Source organism: Gorilla gorilla, chromosome 20 (assembly GCF_029281585.2).
Source record: "Gorilla gorilla gorilla isolate KB3781 chromosome 20, NHGRI_mGorGor1-v2.1_pri, whole genome shotgun sequence".
Classification (NCBI taxonomy): domain Eukaryota; kingdom Metazoa; phylum Chordata; class Mammalia; order Primates; family Hominidae; genus Gorilla; species Gorilla gorilla.
In genome coordinates, this window is record NC_073244.2 from 68,538,134 (window position 1) to 68,559,009 (window position 20,876).

The window sequence follows — 20,876 nt, forward strand, 5'->3', positions numbered from 1 at the left end:
TGTATATTTTAAAATATATTTTATTTCTAATGCATTTATAGAAGTATGCAAATGCTTAGTGAAAGTTCTGAACAGACACCCAACTGATAAATGTTTCCTCTAGGAAGGGACTGGTATTGGATGTTCTGGTCAAAGGAAGATTTAGTGTTATTTGTACTGTTTGAAGTTTTAAACATCAATGTAATAATTTTAAAAAAAACTTTAACATGAAAAAATTGAGTTTACAACGAACTGGACACCTAGAATGAAAAGTTGGCAGTCTAAGTTAAAACCTTTTTTTGGAATTTGGAGAATCTCTCCTTGACTTGCCAGCCCTTCCCAGGCATACAGATACCCTGGTAACCCTTCCAATTTAGGCAAACAGACCTACAGTGGAAATATACAAAGGACCCCCTGGCATTTACCTATGGTAATCAAACCATGTAATACTTAAATGGAAACTGATAGCTAAGTATCATCACTTGAAGAAAACCACCAGCATAATAAAGACCAAGAGATATAATTGAATCCTGAATGGGGAAAGTCATGTAATAACAGAAGAAAATGAAAAATTGATTTTAGCCTGCAATTTGAAACTACAAAATAAAGGGAACAATTAGATAAGAACTAAGAAATAAAAAAATATGCTGTAATAAATTTAATAAAGGTTAGAAAGAAAAGAAACCTTAGATGCATAAATTAAAAAGAAAAATGAGAAAAAGGGACATGGAAATTTACAAGGTCCAATATCAATGTTTTGGGAAAAATTTCACAGAAAATATAAGAATGTATCAAATGAATGATTGAGAATCTTTCTAAACTGAAACAAGGCAAGCATGTTCAGCTTGGGTTAGCTCACTGAATGTTGTATAGGATGAACTAGGAAAACCACAACAGGAAAATCCAGAAATATGCTTGTGAAATTTCAGAATATTAAAGAAGAAAACATTCTAAAAGCTTTCAAAAATGATTAGGTCACCTAAAAAAGAACAACAGTCAGGATGATTTTAGCCCTTCCTCCTATCAGAAATATTGGATAGAATACAGAATAGCAATTTCCAACTTATGAGATAAAATTACTTTGGACCTAGAAGTCTATACCTGGCCAACAATATTTAAAGCATGAGGCCAAATATTGATGTTTTCAGTCATGGAATTTATTTCCATTATCCAGGATATTAAAGGATTCACTCAAGCAAAATGTAGATGAAAAAGGAAGAAGACAGCAGGATAGGCTGAAGTGAACAGTGGCTGTAACCCAAGAAACTGGAGTTGAGGATTACAAGGATACCCACTTGGCAATAAGTGTAGAAAACAATCCAACCAAATTATTGGTAGACTAAGAATCCAGGGAGTCAGTGAAGAAAAATTTTTTGAAGGATGGAATGAGTTCCATTAAACAGAATTCATATGAAGTTGGAGGATTTTAGCAATATGATAGAGATAAAATTTTGTTCATACGAGAAGGAAGGAAAGATAATTACTGGCTCTGGGAAAGACAAAGAAAAAACCAAACTAGATATCGTAGTCTTAACGTTAAGCAACTCCCCATGAAATGTTGCATGATTTTAGAAAACTGAAAAAGGAAAATCCATTTGATATGACGATAGTTCCCTTTGAGTGAGTACTAAGATCATAACATTGGATGTGTAGAGGAGGAATGTAATCTTTACATATTACTTGGCTCTGGCTCTTCAGAGAATAACAAATGTTGGCAGTAATGCAATGCTATTTTATTTTATACATTTAGAATATAGAAATCACTGAAGTATTATCTATAACATAAATATCTAGTAATGTGAAAGGCAGAATATAGCTGATTGATTGGATGGTGGAAGGTAGATTGGAAAATGAAAGATTGAAGCAAGGATAAGTGGCAATAATCTCATTGTGCAGAGGAGATTCAGGAGATCTGCCTAAAGTTGACATAATAAGAAAATACAGGTTAGCTATATTTCAAGTTAAAAATGCAACAAATGTGATAAACTCACATAGGATGAGTTACATCCTTTTCTTTCATAAAAGACTTATAAAGAGCGTATAAAAATAAATCCAGAAACAGCAACAGTAGTCAGGATTGATAGAAACCAAACAAAATTAGTTTAGGAAACAGGTTATTGATTCTTGTAACTAAAAAGCATTGAACATGTATGGCATAGTGTTAGGCTGGATTTAAGTGCTCAGACTTATCAGAGGTTTGTAACTCAGCTCTGCTTTCAGTAGTTTCCTTCTCTCCAAGTTCTGTCTCTTGGTGGGAAAGAAATGGCATCTGAGGATATTAGACTTAAAATGTCCATAGAATATTTAATCTCAAAAGTAGGGCAATATTTCTGTCTCTCTGCCTCCATGTCAATCCCTGGGAGGAAAATATGATTTGTTTCAGTTTTGGCTGTGTGCCCACTCTGAACCAGTCATTGGGTCCATGGTATGTGGGGTACTCTAGCCAGCCTGTGTCAAGTGTACATGCCTCTTCCAGAGAGACTGAATCACTGAACTGACCAATTCACAAAAAAAAAACACAGAATTGGGGCTGGTTGAAGGGAGGTTGAGAATCAGTTCTCATAATGGCAAAACCTGACCTGAATTGACATGAGGGTATTTATTGACATTGATCCCAGTTAGTATAAACATTCATATCTTTTTCTTTAGAAATATTAATTTGTTCAATTCAGGGGTGCTGCCTCAGACTCTGTAGCATAGGTAAGTTACATGTCTATGGGTCAAATGGACATAGCACACAGTGGCTTGTAATTAAGCTGTCTTGCCAGTAATCCAGAGAAGGTTGCATGATAAAGTAACCCCAGCAGAAAGAGGCTGGGGCTGTGGTGACAAGAATTGGTTTAGTGTCACCTGGACCCAGCATACCAGGGGACTTCTGGGGAGTTCCTTTTAAGACACTCCACAGAAGGCCTCCCTCACAGCAAGTGTAAGAGATACAACCCACAGAAAGTGAGACAGTTCAAGGGGGTTCCTTTTAATACACTCCACAGAAGGTCTCCCTCGCAGAAAGTGTCAAGAGATACAACTCACAGAAAATGAGACGGTTTACATGTATAAAGGAAAGCAGATCTGATTATAGAGACTGTGGCCTTCAGGTAAGGAACTTCATTTTCCTACTCCCTTATCCTATTCTCTACAGCAGAGTGGTAGACTGGTGTATTCCCACAAGGAAACAAGTTTGAATATATGTGTGAGAAGCCTTTAAAAATATTTACTAACTTCTGCATTTAACAAGATGGAATTAAGTAGTTTCTGTTTGTTTCTCCTTTCTGAAACCAAGTTAAAGCAACAAGAGTAAGAAATGCATGTAGAGGCTTCGTCTTTAATGAAGTGAAGAAACATCTATAATTCTGAGCTTCAAAATCCACAAAGAGGTGCTGCTAAATGTGGTGAGAATCCTGGGAAAAGAAAACTACTGCTGCATTGAGGAGCACAGAATTTTCCTAAAGCAGCAGCATATCTGGAAGAGCAAAAGAAAGGGCACCTTGATTGCAGCCACAACATCACTTCAAACATTCTGGCTTTGGAAGCGCTCGTAAACTCTATTATAGTTGCAGAGTGTCATGTGAGTGACAGGAGGGCTTAAGGAGGAAATGCATGGGTTTTAAAATATGGTTTATCATGTAATCCCAGCACTTTGGGAGGCCGAGGCGGGTGGATCATGAGGTCAGGAGATCGAGACCATCCTGGCTAACATGGTGAAACCCCATCTCTACTAAAAATACAAAAAAATTGGCTGGGCATGGTGGTGGGCACCTGTAGTCCCAGCTACTCAGGAGGCTGAGGCAGGAGAATAGCAGGAACCTGGGAGGCGGAGCTTGCAGTGAGCCAAGATCCCGCCACTGCACTCCAGCCTAGGCGACTGATCAAGACTCCGTCTCAAAAAAAAAAAAAAAATGGTTTATCATGTAATAGAGGAAATAAAATACTGCCAGTGATGTGCAAGAATGCAAAGTAAAGACTAATCCTTGCTACTCAAAGTCTGCGCCATGGAATAACAGCATCAGCATCACCTGAGAGTTTGTTAAAATTCCAGAATCTTGGGCCTTAACCCAGACTTAATCATTCAGAATCTGCAGTTTTACAAGATCTCCAGATGATCTGTACACATTAAGGTTTCAGATTCACTGGGGTAAAACCAATTATCTGCTAGTGTAAAGCACTGTCCTTTGATAAATAAGTAGATCAGGAAAAGCTCACTTCATTCAAAAATTAAAAACTCCAGCCATTCACAGATCTTATCGATAATGGTAGGCTCAAAATTACAGAACACCCCTTCATTAAAACTGAACAAAATGAAAAGAATGTGCTAGCATCATGGAATGAGAAAATTGCACTACCTCATATCACATACTTGAAAATATAATACAGAAACAGTAACTTCACACTACAACAATGTGCCAGCATCTTTGGTAGTCTCTGCCCTCTGGGAAAAGCAGAGTGAGAGAAAGTCTCCATAATGGAGGAAAAGTCAGAAGAAAATCTGAAAAAATTTCACTGATATATCCTGATAGTTGTGTGGGGAAGGGGGGAGATGCAGGCAGCAATGAACAAACGTACATAAAATTCCTCTTAAGAATCCTACTTCACTCTAGATAGTAGTTTGGATAGGAAAGACAAGTTGGTAATATATGTTAAATATACCTACGTTTTGACCCAATAATTTATTCTCTAAAAATATTGGTAAATCTTTACAAAAGCATATGTACAAGAATGTTAATTGCGATATTATTTTAAAAAATTAAAAATCCTGGATTCCTCATTATTACTGCCCTCTCTAAATGCTTATCTGAGATCTACACTTCTGGCAAAGATGGAGTCCTAGGGAATAATTTAATCTCCCACCTGAAATACTAAAAAACGACATCAGGCAATAAAATAATGATCCCTGAGAAATTAGAATCAAATGAGGTGAGTCCTATGATTTCCCCAGACAACTGCATGTAGTTTCCAGGCTGTGGTACAGATCTCCACGAATTAAGGTGATGGAGCTGGGAGTCAGGGAGATCAAAGTGGCTAGAGTTCCCAGGATAGAGAGTTTGAGAGGAGACAACTCTCAGAAAAGGGAAAAAAAAAGCATCTAGTAATCTACAGTGTGTTCCTCTTTTTTTTTTTTAATCTGATTACAGATCAGAATATGGATGTGAAGCAACTACCTGAAATTGGGGAAAGAACTTAAAGAACTACAAGGAGAAATAAATCCAGAATTATAATTGGAAATTTCAGCATGCCTCTCAATAGAACATATAAATAGAAAAAATAGTGAGGATATTGAAGACTTGAATATTATCACCAACTTGACCTAACTGATATTTGTGGAACTATTCACCCCAAGAAGAGTAAAATACACATTCTTTCCCAGAACATTCACCCAGACAGACAATAATTCCAGACCTTAAAACACATATCAGTAAACCGAAAAGGACTGAAGTCATACAAAATATGTTTTCTAACCAGAATGGATTTAAATCAATAACAGAAAAGTAATTAGAAAACACCCAAATATTTAGAACAAAAGAGCACACTTTTCAGTAACCATATTTCTAAGAAGAAATCAAAAGGGAAAATAAATATTTTGAGTTGAATGAAACTTAGAAAAAAGTACATCAAAATGCATGGGATGTACCACAGTACTTGGAAAGAAATACAGTGGCACTAAATGCCAATGTTACAAAACAAATGACTCAAATCAGTGACTCCTATTTCCACCTAACAAATTAGAAATAGAAGAGCAATGAAACCCAACGTTAACACAAGAATGGAAATAATAAAAATCAGAATGGAAGCCAATGAAATAGAAACCTGAAAAACAAAAGCTGGTTCTTTGAGAAGGTCAATGAAATAAACAAAAAAATTGCAGACAATTAAAGAAAAAAAGAGATTATACAAGTTATCAGTATCTGGAATGGCAGATGTGGTATCACTACAAATGATAGTTATTAAATGAATAAAAGAATGTTATGAACTTTATGCAAATAATTTGACAATTTAAAAATTCTTGAAAGAAGCTAACAAGGTTTACTGAAGAAATACTCACTTCTATATTAGAAAAATGGAATTTGTGGCCAAGCGCGGTGGCTCACGCCTGTAATCCCAGCACTTTGGGAGGCCAAGGTGGGCAGATCATGAGCTCAGGAGATCGAGACCATCCTGGCTAACACGGTGAAACCTCGTCTCTATTAAAAATACAAAAAAATTAGCTGGGCGTGGTGGTGGGCGTCTGTAGTCCCAGCTACTCAGGAGGCTGAAGCAGGAGAATGACATGAACCTGGGAGGCAGAGCTTGCAGTGAGCCAAGATCCCGGCACTGCACTCCAGCCTAGGCAACAGAGCAAGACTCTGTCTCAAAAAAAAATGGAATTTGTAATTTAAGCCTTCCAAATATTTTCAGATGTCTGTGTTTATTGCAACTTTAATTCTGGTATAGTCAAGGAACATAGTTTGCAAAATAATTTTTTAAATTTATCAATATTTATACTCTGTCTTGGTGAATGTTTCATGAACACTTAAAAGGAATGTGTACCCTGCCTGGATTGTTTGGAATGTTTTATATTAACAAATGTCAACCAGGTCAAGTTGGTTGATTATGTTGTTGAGGTCTTCTATATCCTTTTTTTTTTGTCTACTTGTTCTATTAATTACCAAGAGGAGTGATGAAGTCTCCAATGACAATTGTCAGTTTGTCTTTCTCTCTTTTCAGTTCTATCATTTTTCCTTGCAATTCAATGTGTACTCATTTAGAATTACATTTTCCCAGCCAGGTGGCTCATGCCTGTAATCCCAGCACTTTGGGAGGCTGAGGCAGGTGGATCACCTGAGGTCGGGAGTTCAAGACCAACCTGGTGAAACCCCATCTCTACTAAAAATACAAAAATTAGCCAGGCATGGTGGCGGGCACCTCTAGTCCCAGCTACTTGGGAGGTGAAGCAGGAAAATTGCTTGAATCCGGGTGGTGGACGTTGCAGTGAGCTGAGATTGCACCATTGCACTCCAGCCTGGGAGACAAGAGTGAGACGAAACTCTGTCTTAAAAAAATCAATCAATAAATAAATACATTTTCCCAGTAAACAGACCTTTTATCATTATGTAATCTCACTCTTTATCCCTGATTGTATTCCTTGTTCTGAAGTCTACTTCATCTGATAGTAATATAGTCATTTCTGCTTTTTTGTTAATGTTTGCATGGTGTATCTTTTTCCCACCATTTTTCTATGTCTTTATATTTAAACTATGTTTCTGGTAGACAGCATATAGTTGGATACTGCTTTTTCATTCAATCATAGAATCTCTGTCTTTTAACTGGTATATTTAGACCATTTACATTTGATATTTTTAAATATATAGTTAGATTAAAATCTCCACCTTGTTAACTCTGTCCTAATTGTTCTGTTCTTTAGTTTTTGTTCTATTTTTGCCTTCTATGATCTAAATGACCATTTTTAATAATTCTATTTTATATTATTGTTTACATCTCATTAAACATTTTCAGTTGTTACTTCTTTAATTGGAATATACATTCAAATAATATACAACATGTTAGTATTTTATATATTCCCATTTTCTCCGACATCCATTATGCTTATCATATTTTACTTTTATATGCTGTTTACATGGTACATTTTTACTCTAAGACAGCCAGTTACTTTTTAAGATAAGTTTTTAAAGTTATTACCTTCATGTATTCCATTTCCGCATCTCTTCATTTCTTTGTGTATCTCCAAATGTCTGCTGTGTTTCATATTCCTTCTGTTTGAAGAACTTTTCTTGTAGAGTAGGTCTTCCCTTAATGTATTATTTTCTCAGTTTTGTTTCTCTGAGAGTATTTCTCTATCAGTTTGAAAGATTTTCATGAGCATTTCATGAAGACAGATTTTTTCCTTCAGCTCTTAAAAGAAGCCATTACATTGTCCTCTGGCCTGCAATACTTCTGATAAGTCTGCTGTAATTTTCTTAACTTTGTTCTTCTATATGTAATTTTTTCCCCTCTCTAGCGTCCTTCAAGATTATTTTCAGTAGTTTGAACATAATATGGCTGGGGTGGTGTGTGTTTGTGTGTGTGTGTGAGTGATTTTAATATTTATCTTCCTTGAGGTTCTCTGAGCTTCACAGATTTGTGTTTTCTGGGTTCATAAATTTTGGAAACATATTGGCCATTATGTCTTCAAATATTTCTTCTGTCCCATTTATTCTGTATCTTCTGGGATTCCAATTATGTGTATGTGTTGGACCAATGGATATTTTCTCAGAGCTCTTGGATTCTCTGTTCCTTCTTGTCCTACCCTACCCCACTTATGTTTTAGTTTGAGTAACTTTTATTGTCCTAACGTCAAGTTCATTTACTTTTTCCTTGACTATGTCAAGTATATTGATGAGCTTGTTGAAGACATTGTTCATCTGCTTATTGAGTTTTTTCATTTCTAGTATTTCCATTTTATTCTTTTTGTTATTTTTTGAGACTGAGTCTCGCTCTGTCTCCCAGGCTGGAGTGCAGTGGCGCGATCTCAGCTCACTGCAATCTCCGCCTCCCGGGTTCCTGCTATTCTTCTGCCTCAGCCTCCCGAGTAGCTGGGACTACAGGTGCCCGCCACCACGCCTGGCTAATTTTTTTTGTATTTTTTAGTAGAGACGGGGTTTCACCGTGTTAGCCAGGATGGTCTCGATCTCCTGAGCTCGTGATCCGCCCACCTTGGCCTCCCAAGGTGCTGGGATTACAGGCGTGAACCACCACGCCCAGCCCCATTTTATTCTTATAGTTTTTGTGTCTCTGCTCAAATTACCCATCTAATCTTGCCTGTTGTGCACTTTTCCATTATAACTCTTAAGATACTACTCATAGTTCCTTTAAATTCCATGTCAGTCCAACAGCTATGTATTTCTGAGTCTAGTTCTGATGAATTTTGTTTCTTGGTGGGGTAAGGTGTTCATTTTTGCATTTTTGTATGCCTTGCATTTTTTTTTTCCTGAAAACCAAGTATCTTCTGTAGAACAATAGATATGAAGGTAAATGGATTTAATTCCTGGAAAGGGCATGTCTTTCTATGTAGCCTTTAGTGTGTGGGAGGTGGTGGATGGGTAAGATTTTTATAATTATAGCTAGGAATTGAGGAAGGTTTACGGTTTGTTGTTGCTGTGGTTATAAGTTCACCATAGGTTTCAGATATGAATAGTGATTCCTTATCTTTAGGGTCAGAACTGGTTTTCCCAAGGGTCTATCTCAATGTCAGGGTGATCTTCAGGTTTAGGTCCCATTGGATTATGCTTCAGATAGCCCATCTATACTAATATATTTTCATTCATTCAAATACTTATTGAGTGCTAACCATTGAATTATGTGTCACTGTACTAAACGCTGGAACTTGTAACTCCCCAAATACTTTATTACTGTTTGCCATTATTTTATCCATCTGTAATTTTCTCTTTAGCTTTCCAACTTTTGTGTGCCTAGTAAATTCACGTTCTTCCTTTAATACTATCTGCAAAAACAATCCCTGTCCCCATACCTCCATCACCATGAAGTTTATCATCCTCTTCTCCGTACTACCTATGCACCTTATACAGAATTCCATATTTTATTACCTGAATTCCCTGGTAAACTGTAAGTGTCTGCTGGCAAGAACAGTGTCTTATTAGTTTACATATCCACAGGATTTAGCAGTGATTGGTCCAGGGTATTTACATGCACAACAAATATGCAGCGAAAATATTTGCTAATGAAAGCTGGAAATCTATAGGCATCTATTAAAAGCAAAATACTGTAATAATGGGCTCTCTTACAACAGTCTAGGAATAAAGCAAAACATTTTTCTTGCCAGTTAAGTTTTCAGGACTTTAAAAAAACACAAAGTTGATTTCCTTCTTAGTTTGGATATATTTTTTAAATTCATGTAATGCAAAATAATTTAAATAATAAATGATTCGGCCTATTAGGATATAACAGTTCCAAGCAGTTGGGAGGACACATGAACCCAAAGTTACTTTACCTTTATTGCACTTTCACAAATGCCTTTAAGACCTTAAGAATAGGAGAGAATAGACAAAATTAGATGAAATGAGGATTTTTGACTAGGCCAGAAATAAAGCAGTGAGGATATGCAATTCTCACAAGTAATTCCAAGTTAAGTTTAACTTTATCATGTATTGCCATTCTAATGCTCTCTTGAAATCCCCAAGAGGAGCAAGAAATGCAATAGGCAATGAGATAAGCCTGAGGAAATTAGGTGACTGTGGGCAGGGCATTCTCTTGCTTCTCCCTAGTCTTCAGGTGTGTCACAATTTATTTGGGACTGACATGTATTTGTATGGCAGATTGGCAGAGGAATTAACAAGCTAGAGGGTGTGTGTAGAAAAGAGGGGGAAAAAAAGACCTGCCTCTCCATGAGTTACCTCTGTGCTGTTTGCTCACCCATTTGCTCCAAGGGGTGGATTTTTATGCTTGCTTTACAAATACGAAAGAACAAGTTTAAGTGGGAAGTTAGTAGTACTATCCTGTATGCATGCTCACCCTCACAATTTGGATTGTTGTTTTATCAATTGTGGTCAAAGTTAGGATGACCTAACCCATATACATTCCACACATTCCACAGTCATCTTAAATTTTAGGTATTCTCAAAAATAACTTTTACAGGAGGAAAACTTAAACAGAAGAGCCCAACTGTGTATGATCCAATTACAAAAAAGTTATCTGATTTTATTTCTTATATATTTGGCACAAACAGCAGAGACTGAAAGCTACTACACATGTTGAACTGCTGACAGGAAAAGAACCCAGTAGATAAATCTAGGGTTTCCACTCCATATATTAGCTGGGGCTGCCATAACAAAACATCATAGACTGGGTGGCTTAAACAACAATTTACTTCTCACAGTTCTGAAGTCTGGAAGTCTGAGAACAGGTCGCCAGCATGGTTAGGTTCTCGTAGGGTTCTCTTCCTGTTCTGTAGACAGCTGGCTTCTTCCTGCATCCTCACATGGTGCAGACAGCAAGCAGGCTTTCTGATGTCTTTTTTTTTTTTTTTTTTTGAGACGTAGTCTCACTCTGTCGCCCAGGCTGGAGTACAGTGGCGTGATCTTGGCTCACTGCAACCTCCGCCTCCTGGGTTCAAGCGATTCTTCTCCTTCAGCCTCCCGAGTAGCTGGGACTACAGGCACATGCCACTGTGCCTGGCTAATTTTTTGTATTTTTTTTTCCAGTGGACACGGGGTTTCACCATGTTAGCCAGGATTGTCTCAATCTCCTGACCTCATGATCCACTCGCCCTGGCCTCCCAAAGTGCTGGGATTACAGGCGTGAGCCACCGCACTCAGCCTGATGTCTCTTCTTATAAAGGCACTAATCCCATCATGAGAGCTCCACCCTCATGACCTCATCTAATCCTAATTGCCTCCCAAATGCCTCATTTCCAAGTAACATCACATTGATGGTGAGGATTTTAACATAATTAGTTTTGGGGGGGACATAAACATTCAGTCCATAACAACTCATATTACACCACTTATTGCATACCAGTATTGTTACATGAAAATACCAATGTTTACTCATATAAATATAGATGATTTATTTCCAAATAAAACAATACTGATTTCTCCTGGCTCTGAAATCCTCATTCTTCACTATATCTTGGTTCTTTTACTGATAGCTTGTCTCAGCCATGTTAGACGTTCACACCATGAAGATCATATATCCTCATATCCGTGGAGATGGTACAGTAAGGTTTCTACTGTTACACACCACTATGAGCGACAACTTTATCTACCTAAAGACTCACTTTTCTTTATTCTCACCCACAAGTCTGTCAGCTGAAAGTGGCACCCTGTTTTGCCGAGAAGTTCCTTATATTTGATAATTCTAGATCTGAGAAACAGACTCAAATTCTTTTTTTCTGTGACCTTAAATCAGGCTCAGAGCCCTATAATGGACTTCACAATTCTATTTTGTTGTATGTGACCAATAAATTACCTTTAAAACTATGCTGGAAGTAAAATATCAGTAATTTTTTTTTTTTTTTTGACACAGAGTCTTGCTCTGTTGCCCAGACTGGAGTGCAGTGGCGCAATCTCTGCTCAGTGCAACCTCCACCTCCTGGGTTCAAGCGATTCTCCTGCCTCAGCCTCTCCAGTAGCTGAGATTACAGGTGCGCACCACCACACCCAGCTAATTTTGTATTTTTTAGTAGAGATGGGGTTTCACCATGGTCTCAAACTCTTGACCTCGTGATCCGCCTGTCTCAGCCTCCCAAAGTGCTGGGGTTACAGGTGTAAGCCACTGCGCCCAGCCAGTAATTCTTATCAAATGAAAAATGATCTTCATTCACAATGACTGACCAAACTTCTGAGTTTCCTTCAGTTAATTTCAAATCCTGAGGTCAAAATCACCAATGACTTTTGCTCTTTGGCTTTCAAAGTGGGACATATCATCAAATGGTCCCATATACACAAAATTTACATTATAGACAAATACATATTTGCCATATGTTTGATAGCCTCATTCGTTGATTTTATAGATTTAAAACAACCTTAGGCTTTTTCTTCAGAATGTGTATTCTGATGTCGAATCAGGGATGAACTCCGACTATATGCCTTCCCGCATTTACTACATTCATAGGGTTTCTCTGAAGAATGACTTCTCTGATGTCGAATAAGGTCTGAGCCACTGCTAAATGCCTTCCCACATTCATTACATTCATAGGGTTTCTCTCCAGTATGACTTCTTTCATGTAGAATAAGAGATGTGCGCTGACTAAAGGCCTTACCACATGTTTTGCATGTATATGGCTTCTCTCCAGTGTGAATTCTTTCATGTTGGGCGAGGTGTGCACTCTGGCTGAAGGCCTTCCCACACTGATCACATTCATAGGGTCTATCTTCAGTATGAATTCTCTTATGTCGTGTGAGAGATATTCGGTGGCTGAAGGCTTTTCCACATTCCTCACACTGGTAGGGTTTTTCTCCTGTATGAATTCTTTGATGTTCAATAAGAAATGATTGGCGGCCGAAAACTTTACTACATTTATTGCATTTGAAAGGTTTCTCTTCAGAATGAATATTCTGATGTATTTTAAGGTTTGCAGTTCCAGAAAACATCTTCCCACATTCCTTACACTCAAATAGTTTCTTTTTCTTTGTATGAACTTTCTGATGTTGAATAAGGGATGAATGCCGATTGCAGACCTTCTCACATTTATTGCATCTGTATAGTTTTTCTCCATTATGAATTCTTAGATGCAGAATAAGGGTTGAAAGCCGCCTGAAGAACTTGTCACATTTATCACATTTGTACGGTTTCTCTGAAGTGTGAATTCTCTGGTGAAGCATCAGGGGTGAAACCCTATTAAATAATTTCCCACATTTTCTGCATTTAAAAGGATTCTCTAAATGGTGACTTCTTTGCTGTAGACTCTGACTTAAGGCCTTCGCATTTTCAGGGATTTTCTCTCCAGCATGAATTCTTTTATGTACAACAAAGACTGATTTCTTTTTGATGCCTCTCCCACATTTATTATATTTATGTGTTTTCTTTCCATTGTGAATTTTCTTATGAAGTAAAAGGGATGACATCTGACTGAAGGCTTTTCCGCACTTTCTGCACTGGCAGACATTCCCAACAACGTGAATTTTCTGCTGTATATTGAAAGACTGACATTGACTCAAGGCCTTCCCATAGTCAAGAATTTCCTTTCCATCATGAATTCTCATATGTAGAATAAGAGTTGTTCTTTGATTGAAGCTTTCCCCACATTTACTGCATTCATGGCTTTTCTTTCCACTGTGAATTCTCTGATGAAGTAGGATGGATGAGATCTGTCTGAAAGCTTTTCTACAATTACTGCATTCAAAAGGCTTCTCTCCCGTATGGATGTTCTGATGAAGTTTAAGAGAGAAGCTTCGACTAAAGGTTTTACCACAGTCATTACATTTTAAAGGTTTCTTCCCTGAATGCCCTTTCTTAGGTTTTATTAGGACTGAATTTTTGTTGCAGCCACTCTTTCGTGTAGGAGCTTTTTGTTGTGCAGAAACTAGTTTCTGGCAGATGCTTTGCCCAGATTTGTTGCATTGATTTGGAGGTAACTTCTTGGTCTCACATTTAGACCCCAAGTCTGAAAGACATAAAGGAATTAAATGTTTCTCCTTTTCCATGCTGAAAAAATGAAGATTCTACAGTATAAATGTAATTATCATTATTAATCATAACAACAATTATAATTACCAAAACATAACTTTTTAGTGTTTTATTGTGGTTTTGATGACTACACTAAAGGCTTTACAGAGATATTTAATAACCAGAGTTCAGAAGAGTCTGTAATTTGAAAATGAATAAGTCAAGATTTTATTTATAGGATAACTTTTATGCCATATACGGCACATTGAACTCCACAGGTTGTTCAATGGATAAATGTATGTTTATTAGAGAATGTGTCCAGAAAAGGCAAGTCTACAGAGACAGAAGATAAGTGGTTGCCTGGGGCTCAAGGTAGGAATGGGGATTAACTGAAAATGGACATGAAGAATCTTACAGGGTGATAAAAATGTTCTAATACTGGACTATATTGATGGTTATACACTCTGTAAATTTATCCAAAATCATTTAATTATATTCTAGATATAGTGACTTTTATGATGTTTACCTCAATAAAGTTGTAGATTTTAAAAAATGTATTCTTAAGATCAAATTTAAAAAGAACTAGTAAAAATTAGAATTGAGTACAGTCACGGTTGCTTAACAATGGGAACATGTTGTAAGACATGCATTGTCAGGCAATTTCATCATTGTGCAAACATCTTACAGTAGATTTACATAAACCTAGATAGTATAGCCTACTTATACACCTATGTTATTTTGTATAGCCTGTTCCTAGGCTATAAACCTGTACATGACGTTACTGTATTGAATCCTGTAGGCAATTTTAACACTATGATAAGTATTTGTGTATCTAAATATACATAAATGTAGAAAAGGTACAGTACAAATAACAGTTTTATGATCTTGTAGAACCATGGCCATATATGTAGTCTGTTGTTGACTGGACTGAAACATCATTATGCAACATATGACTGTATTTAGATATTTACAAAGGTGAAGACTTTAGCAAGAAGCAGGAAAAGCTCAGAAAAATAGGTAAGAGATTAGACTAAAAGAAGGAATCTATTTTGTAGTAAAATAGATCAATGTGGCTGGCATAGGGTGTCAAAGTCCAAGGTGATATAAAATAACTACTTGTATGGCAAACTGACTATAAACCTGAGTGAATGTGGCATGATAAACACAGGCTTTAGAACTATGCTATCCAATATAGTAGCCATTAGTCACCTGTAGCTACTGAGGAATTGAAATGTGGCTGGTTTGAGGTATACTATGAGTATAAAACATATGCCAGACTGTGAAAATTTACTACAAAAAGTATAAAGTATCTCACTGTAAAAATGCTGGTTATATGATATAATATGTTGGATATATTAGGTTAAATACATATATTACTAAAATTAATTTTACCTGTTTGTGTTAGGAAGTTCTTATATTGCTATAAATAAATACTTGAGTGGGTAATTTATAAACAAAATAGGTTCAATTGGCTCCTGGTTCTGTAGGCTGTACAAGCATGGTGCTGGCACCTCCTTGGCTTCTGAGGAGGCCTCAGTGAGCTCTTACTCATGGTGAAAGATGAAGTAGGAGAAGGCACATCACACGGTGAAACAAGGAGAAAGAGAGAGTGTGGAGGAGGTGCCACATATTACAACGATCAGATTTTGTAAGAATCACTCCCTATTGCTAAGACATCACCAAGGGAATGGTGCTAAACCATTCATGAGAAATCCACCCCCATGATCCAATCACCTCCCACCAGACCCCACCTCCAACATTGAGGATTAAATTTCAACATGAGATTTGGTGGGGACACAGATCCAAACCATATCACTGTTTTTAAATTTTTATTTGAATGTGGATACTAAAGATTTTTTCAGTACATATGTGGCTCACATTATATTTCTATTTCATAGGTGTGCTTTAAAGGCAGACATTACTGAATTAACTGAGGTGTTTTTCATTTAACTGCATAATCTTGTGACACACTTGTTAACTCTATTACCATAAGCATATTGTCTTGAAAATATAGATAATAATCACGTACCTCGCAAGGTTTTCATGAGAATTAGAAATAATGTGTGAAATTTCTGGCACATGCTATGACCTCTAATCTGCCATTCCAGTATTCAAAAAGCTGAGAACCAAAGTCTTCTTTCCTTTTTTCTTTTCCTTTTTGAATAGATATTTGGAGTAAAACCGCATCTGAAATGCAATGAGGCTATTCATAGCCTCCATTTATTGCTCTTAGGAAGTCTAGTCTTTGTAGCTATCTCAATGTGTTTGACTTTGGGGTACTGCTCCAGCCCCTGCTGGGTATGTTATGCCACACATAGTATATGACCTGTTCACCTTTCTAAAATCTGCACCATTCTGAATTCTGAAACATATCTTGCTCCAAGGGTTCTAGAGAAAGCTTTGTGGACCTGCAGTTGCTTAATAACTGGTAGTAGCTACCATTATAATTATTATTAGTAGAAATTCCAGAAAACAACCAGACAAAATAAGGAATTAACACAGGAAGATAATGGAAATTTTATAGTGAAGCTAGCAGCATCAGCAAAACAAGAAACCCAAGATTCTTCCTATAGTCCTTCCCACCCCACATCCCATTAAGTCACATCAGTTAAGCTGCTTCTCCCTCTCACATTTTACTAAAACTCTTAGCTTCCCTTCCTTTTCCTTTGTACCTTCCTTTGTTCCTTCCTGTGTGGAATACTAACATATCCCCTCAGCCCATCTCCCCATCTTCAATGTGGAAATCCTTAAACCACACCAGACACCAAAATTAATCCCAGGTAAATTAGTTCAATATAAAGTACAAAATCATTACAAACTAAAATAATATGAAATCTACCCCAAATTCTTTCTAACTATGGAAATAAAAAGAAAAATTACAATGTGAATGCCAACACTTCCAATCACACAAAAATGAAAAAAACTTTCATATAACCAATTAGAAAAATAAGAGGTAAATAAAATAAAAAGTCTTAGGAAAGAATGGGGAAATATTTGAAGTCAAATGTAATGTCATATGGTTAATGCATTTTCTATATGAAAGCTTACTATACAAGCAGAAAATAAAAAAGTCACTGCTAGATAAAAGGGGAAAGATCACGAAAAAACAATTCACGAGAATAAGTAAAAACAGAAAACAAATGCTAGTAAATCTACAAGAAAGATTTATGGCCTATCCAGCATGGGTAAACCAATATGGATATCCAGTCTATCCACAAGGGCTCAAGAAACAAACTGGTACTTGGGAGGCTGAGGCAGGAGGACTGCTTGAGCCCAGGAGTTTAAGGTTGCAGTGAGCCATGACTACACCACTACACTCCAGCCTGGGTAACAGAAGACCCTGTCCCCGTCTCCTTAAAAAAAAAACAAACAAACATGGTGACTCACACCTTTAATCCTAGCACTTTGGGAGGCCGAGGTGGGTGGATCACAAGGTCAGGAGTTCAAGACTATCCTGAACAACATGGTGAAACCCCATCTCTACTAAAAACACAAAAATTAGCCGGGTGTGGTGATGTGTGCCTGTAATCCCAGCTACTCAGGAGGCTGGGGCAGGAGAATTGCATGAACCCAGGAGGCGGAGGTTGCAGTGAGCTGAGATGGTGCCACTGCACTCCAGCCTAGGTGACAGAGTGAGACTCTATCTCAAAAAACAAACAAAACAACTAAAAAGGAGAAAGTGGAAGAGCCAGATGGCCAAATAGAGCCCTCCAGCGATGGCCCCCTCTGCAGTAACACCAAATTGAACAACTATCCACATAAGAAAACACCTTCATAGGAACCAAAAATTAGGTAAGCAATCAAAGTATCAAGTTTTAACATCGTATTCAAAGAAAGAGGCACTGAGGAGGGTAGAAAAGACAGTCATCATACGCCTGCACCACCCCTCCCCCAATGCCTGGCAGTGCAGCATGGCAACAAGAGAGAATCTATGTGTTTGGAGGAGGAAGAATGGAGTGATGGTGGGACTCTGCATTGGAACTCAGTGCTGCCCTGTCACAGCAGAAAGCAACGTGGGGCAGAATTTGGCCAGCACCCCAGAGGAAGCATTTAAATCAGCTCTAGCCTAAGAACTGTCTGCCACAGTGGTGGAAACTTGAGTTCCAGCAAGTACCCCCACCACAGACTAAAACACTCTGGTGTCCTAAGTAAATCTGAAAGGCAGTCTAGGCCACAAGGACTGCAATTCCTGGGCAAGTCCTAGTGCTGTGCTTGGCTCAGAACCAGTGGACTTGGGGTACCTGCTACCCAGTGACATACCAGTGACACACCAGCTGGAGTGGCCAAGAGAGTATTTGTATCAACTCTCTCCCAACTCCAGGCAGCACAGCTGGCAGCTCCAAGGGGACAGGGAAGAGTAAAGAGGACGTTGTCTTGCAACTTGGATATCATCTCAACCACAGTAAAAAAAAAAAGGTGCCAAGCAGTGTCCTGAAGGCCTCGTTCTAGGCCATAGGTCCTGGACAAGATTTCTAGACCTACCCTGGGCCAGAAGGCAACTCGCTGCCCTAAAGGGAAAAACAGGCCTGGAAGAATTTACCACCTGATGAATTAAGACGTCTTGGGCTTCGAATAAACATCAGTGGTAGCCAGGCAGTGGTAGCCACAGTCCTTGGGCAAGAATGAGTACTACGCTGGCTTCGGGTCAGACCCAGCACAGTCCCAGTGTTGGTGGCCATGGGAGTGTTTGTATCATCCCTTCCCCAACTCTAGGCAGCTCAGCACAGAGAGAGAGAGACTCCATTCATTCAGGGAAAGTAAGGGAAAAGAACGACTTCCTGGTAATCTAGGGAATTCTCCTGGATCTTACCAAAGACCACCAAGGCAGTACTTCTGTGAGTCTACAAGAGTCACAGAGTTACTGGCCACGGGGTGACCCCTAATGCAAACATGGCTGCAGTGAACAAAGACACACCCTAGCCCCTTTGAATACATGGAGAGTCTTCTCTGGAAGGACCAGTACAAACAAGCCCAGACTACAAAGATAAGAATAAATACCTAATTCATCAATGACCAGGTACTGACAAACATCCATAAGCATCAAGACCATCCGAGAAAACATGACCTCACCAAATGAATTAAATAAGGCAACAGTGACCAGTTCTGGAGTGACAGAGCTAATGTGACTGTTCAGTCAGAGAATTCAAAATAGCTATCTTGGCCTGGCACGGTGGAGCATGCCTGTAATCCCAGCACTTTGGGAGGCCAAGGCGGGTGGATCACCTGAGTTCAGGAGTTCGAGACCAGCCTGACCAACATGGTGAAACCCTGTCTCTACTAAAAATAAAAAAAAATTAGCTGGGCATAGTGGGACACACCTGTAATCTCAGCCGCTCGGGAGGCTGAGGCACGAGAATTGCTTGAACCCAGGAGGCAGAGGTTGCAGTGAGCCGAGATCATGCCATCATTGTAGTCCAGCCTGGGGAACAGAGAGAAACTCTGTCTCAAAAAAAAAAAAAAAAAAAAAAAGCTATTTTGAGGAAGCTCAACAAAATCCAAGATAACACAGAGCAGGAATTCAGAATCCTATCAGATAAATTTAAAAAAGACATTGAAATAATTAAAGAGAATCAAGCAGAAATTCTGGAGCTGAAAAATTCAGTTGACAAATTAAAGAATGCATCAGAGTCTCTCAACAGCAGAATTGATCAAGCAGAAGAAATAGTGAGCTTGAAGATGGGCTCTTTGAAAATATAGTCAGAGGAGTCAAAGGGAAGAAGAATAATAAAGCATGCCTACAGGATCTAGTATATAGTCCCAAAAGGGCATATCTAGGAGTTAGTGGCTTAAAGAGAAGGCAGAGAGACTGGGGTAGAAAGTGTATTCAGAGATAGTAACAGAGAACTTTCCAAACCTGGAGAAAGATGTCAAAATTCAAGTACAAGGAGGTTATAGAACACCAAGCAGCTTTAATCCAAAGAAGGCTACCTCAGATAATTTAATAAACTCCCAAATGTCAGGGATAAAGACATGATCCTAAAAGCAACAAGAGAAAAGGAACAACATAAAACGGAACTCTAATACATCTGGCAGCAGATTGCTCAGTGGAAACCTTATAGGCCAGGAGAGAGAATTATGATATATTTAAAGAGCTGAAGAAAACAAAAACCTTTATCCTGGAATATTATATCCAGTGAAAATGCCCTTCAAACAGGAAGGAGAAATAAAGACTTTCCTAGACAAACAAAAGCTGAGAGATTTTGTCAACACCAGACCTCTCCTACAAGAAAGCCTATAGGGAGTTCATCAGTCTGAAAGAAAAGGATGCTAATGACCAATAAAAAATCATCTGAACATACTAGCAATAGTAATTGCACAGATAAATACAAAATATTATAATACTATAATTGTGATGTGTAAACTACTCATATCTTAAGTAGGAAGACTAAAAGATGGACTGACAAAAAAACGGCAACTACAACAACTCAAGACACACAGTATTAAAATATAAACAACAAAAAGTTTAAAAGCAGAGGAGATGAATTTAAAGTATAGAGTTTTTATTAGTTTTCTCTTTGCTTGTTTGTTGGTTTGTTTTTGCAAAGTTAAATTGTCATCAGTTTAAATTAATGGGTTATAAGATATTATTTATGAGCCTCATGCTGACCTCAAATAAAAAATATGTAAGAGATATACAAAAAATATAATTCAAGAAATTAAAACATACCATCAGAGGAAATCACTTTCACAAGAAGGAAGACAAGAAGGAAAAAGAAAAGGCCACAAAACAACCAAAACAAATAACAAAATGTCAGTAGTAGGTCCCTACTTATAAATATTAAATGTACATGGACTAAATCTCC

At 37.9% G+C, this 20,876-nt stretch overlaps 1 protein-coding gene across 7 annotated transcripts in view; it reads right to left on the minus strand.

Moving 5' to 3' along the window:
- Positions 1-10,634: 10,634 nt before the first annotated feature.
- The window catches only part of ZNF667 (zinc finger protein 667), a 37,604-nt gene continuing 27,362 nt past the window's right edge, over positions 10,635-20,876 (minus strand). For all 7 annotated transcript variants that reach the window (XM_031004399.3, XM_055370708.2, XM_063701672.1 and 4 more), the window contains one exon: positions 10,635-14,071. In XM_031004399.3, the coding sequence (XP_030860259.2) occupies positions 12,492-14,071 (1,580 nt within the window). In that variant the 3' untranslated portion in view covers positions 10,635-12,491. The remainder of the gene's footprint in view (positions 14,072-20,876) is intronic.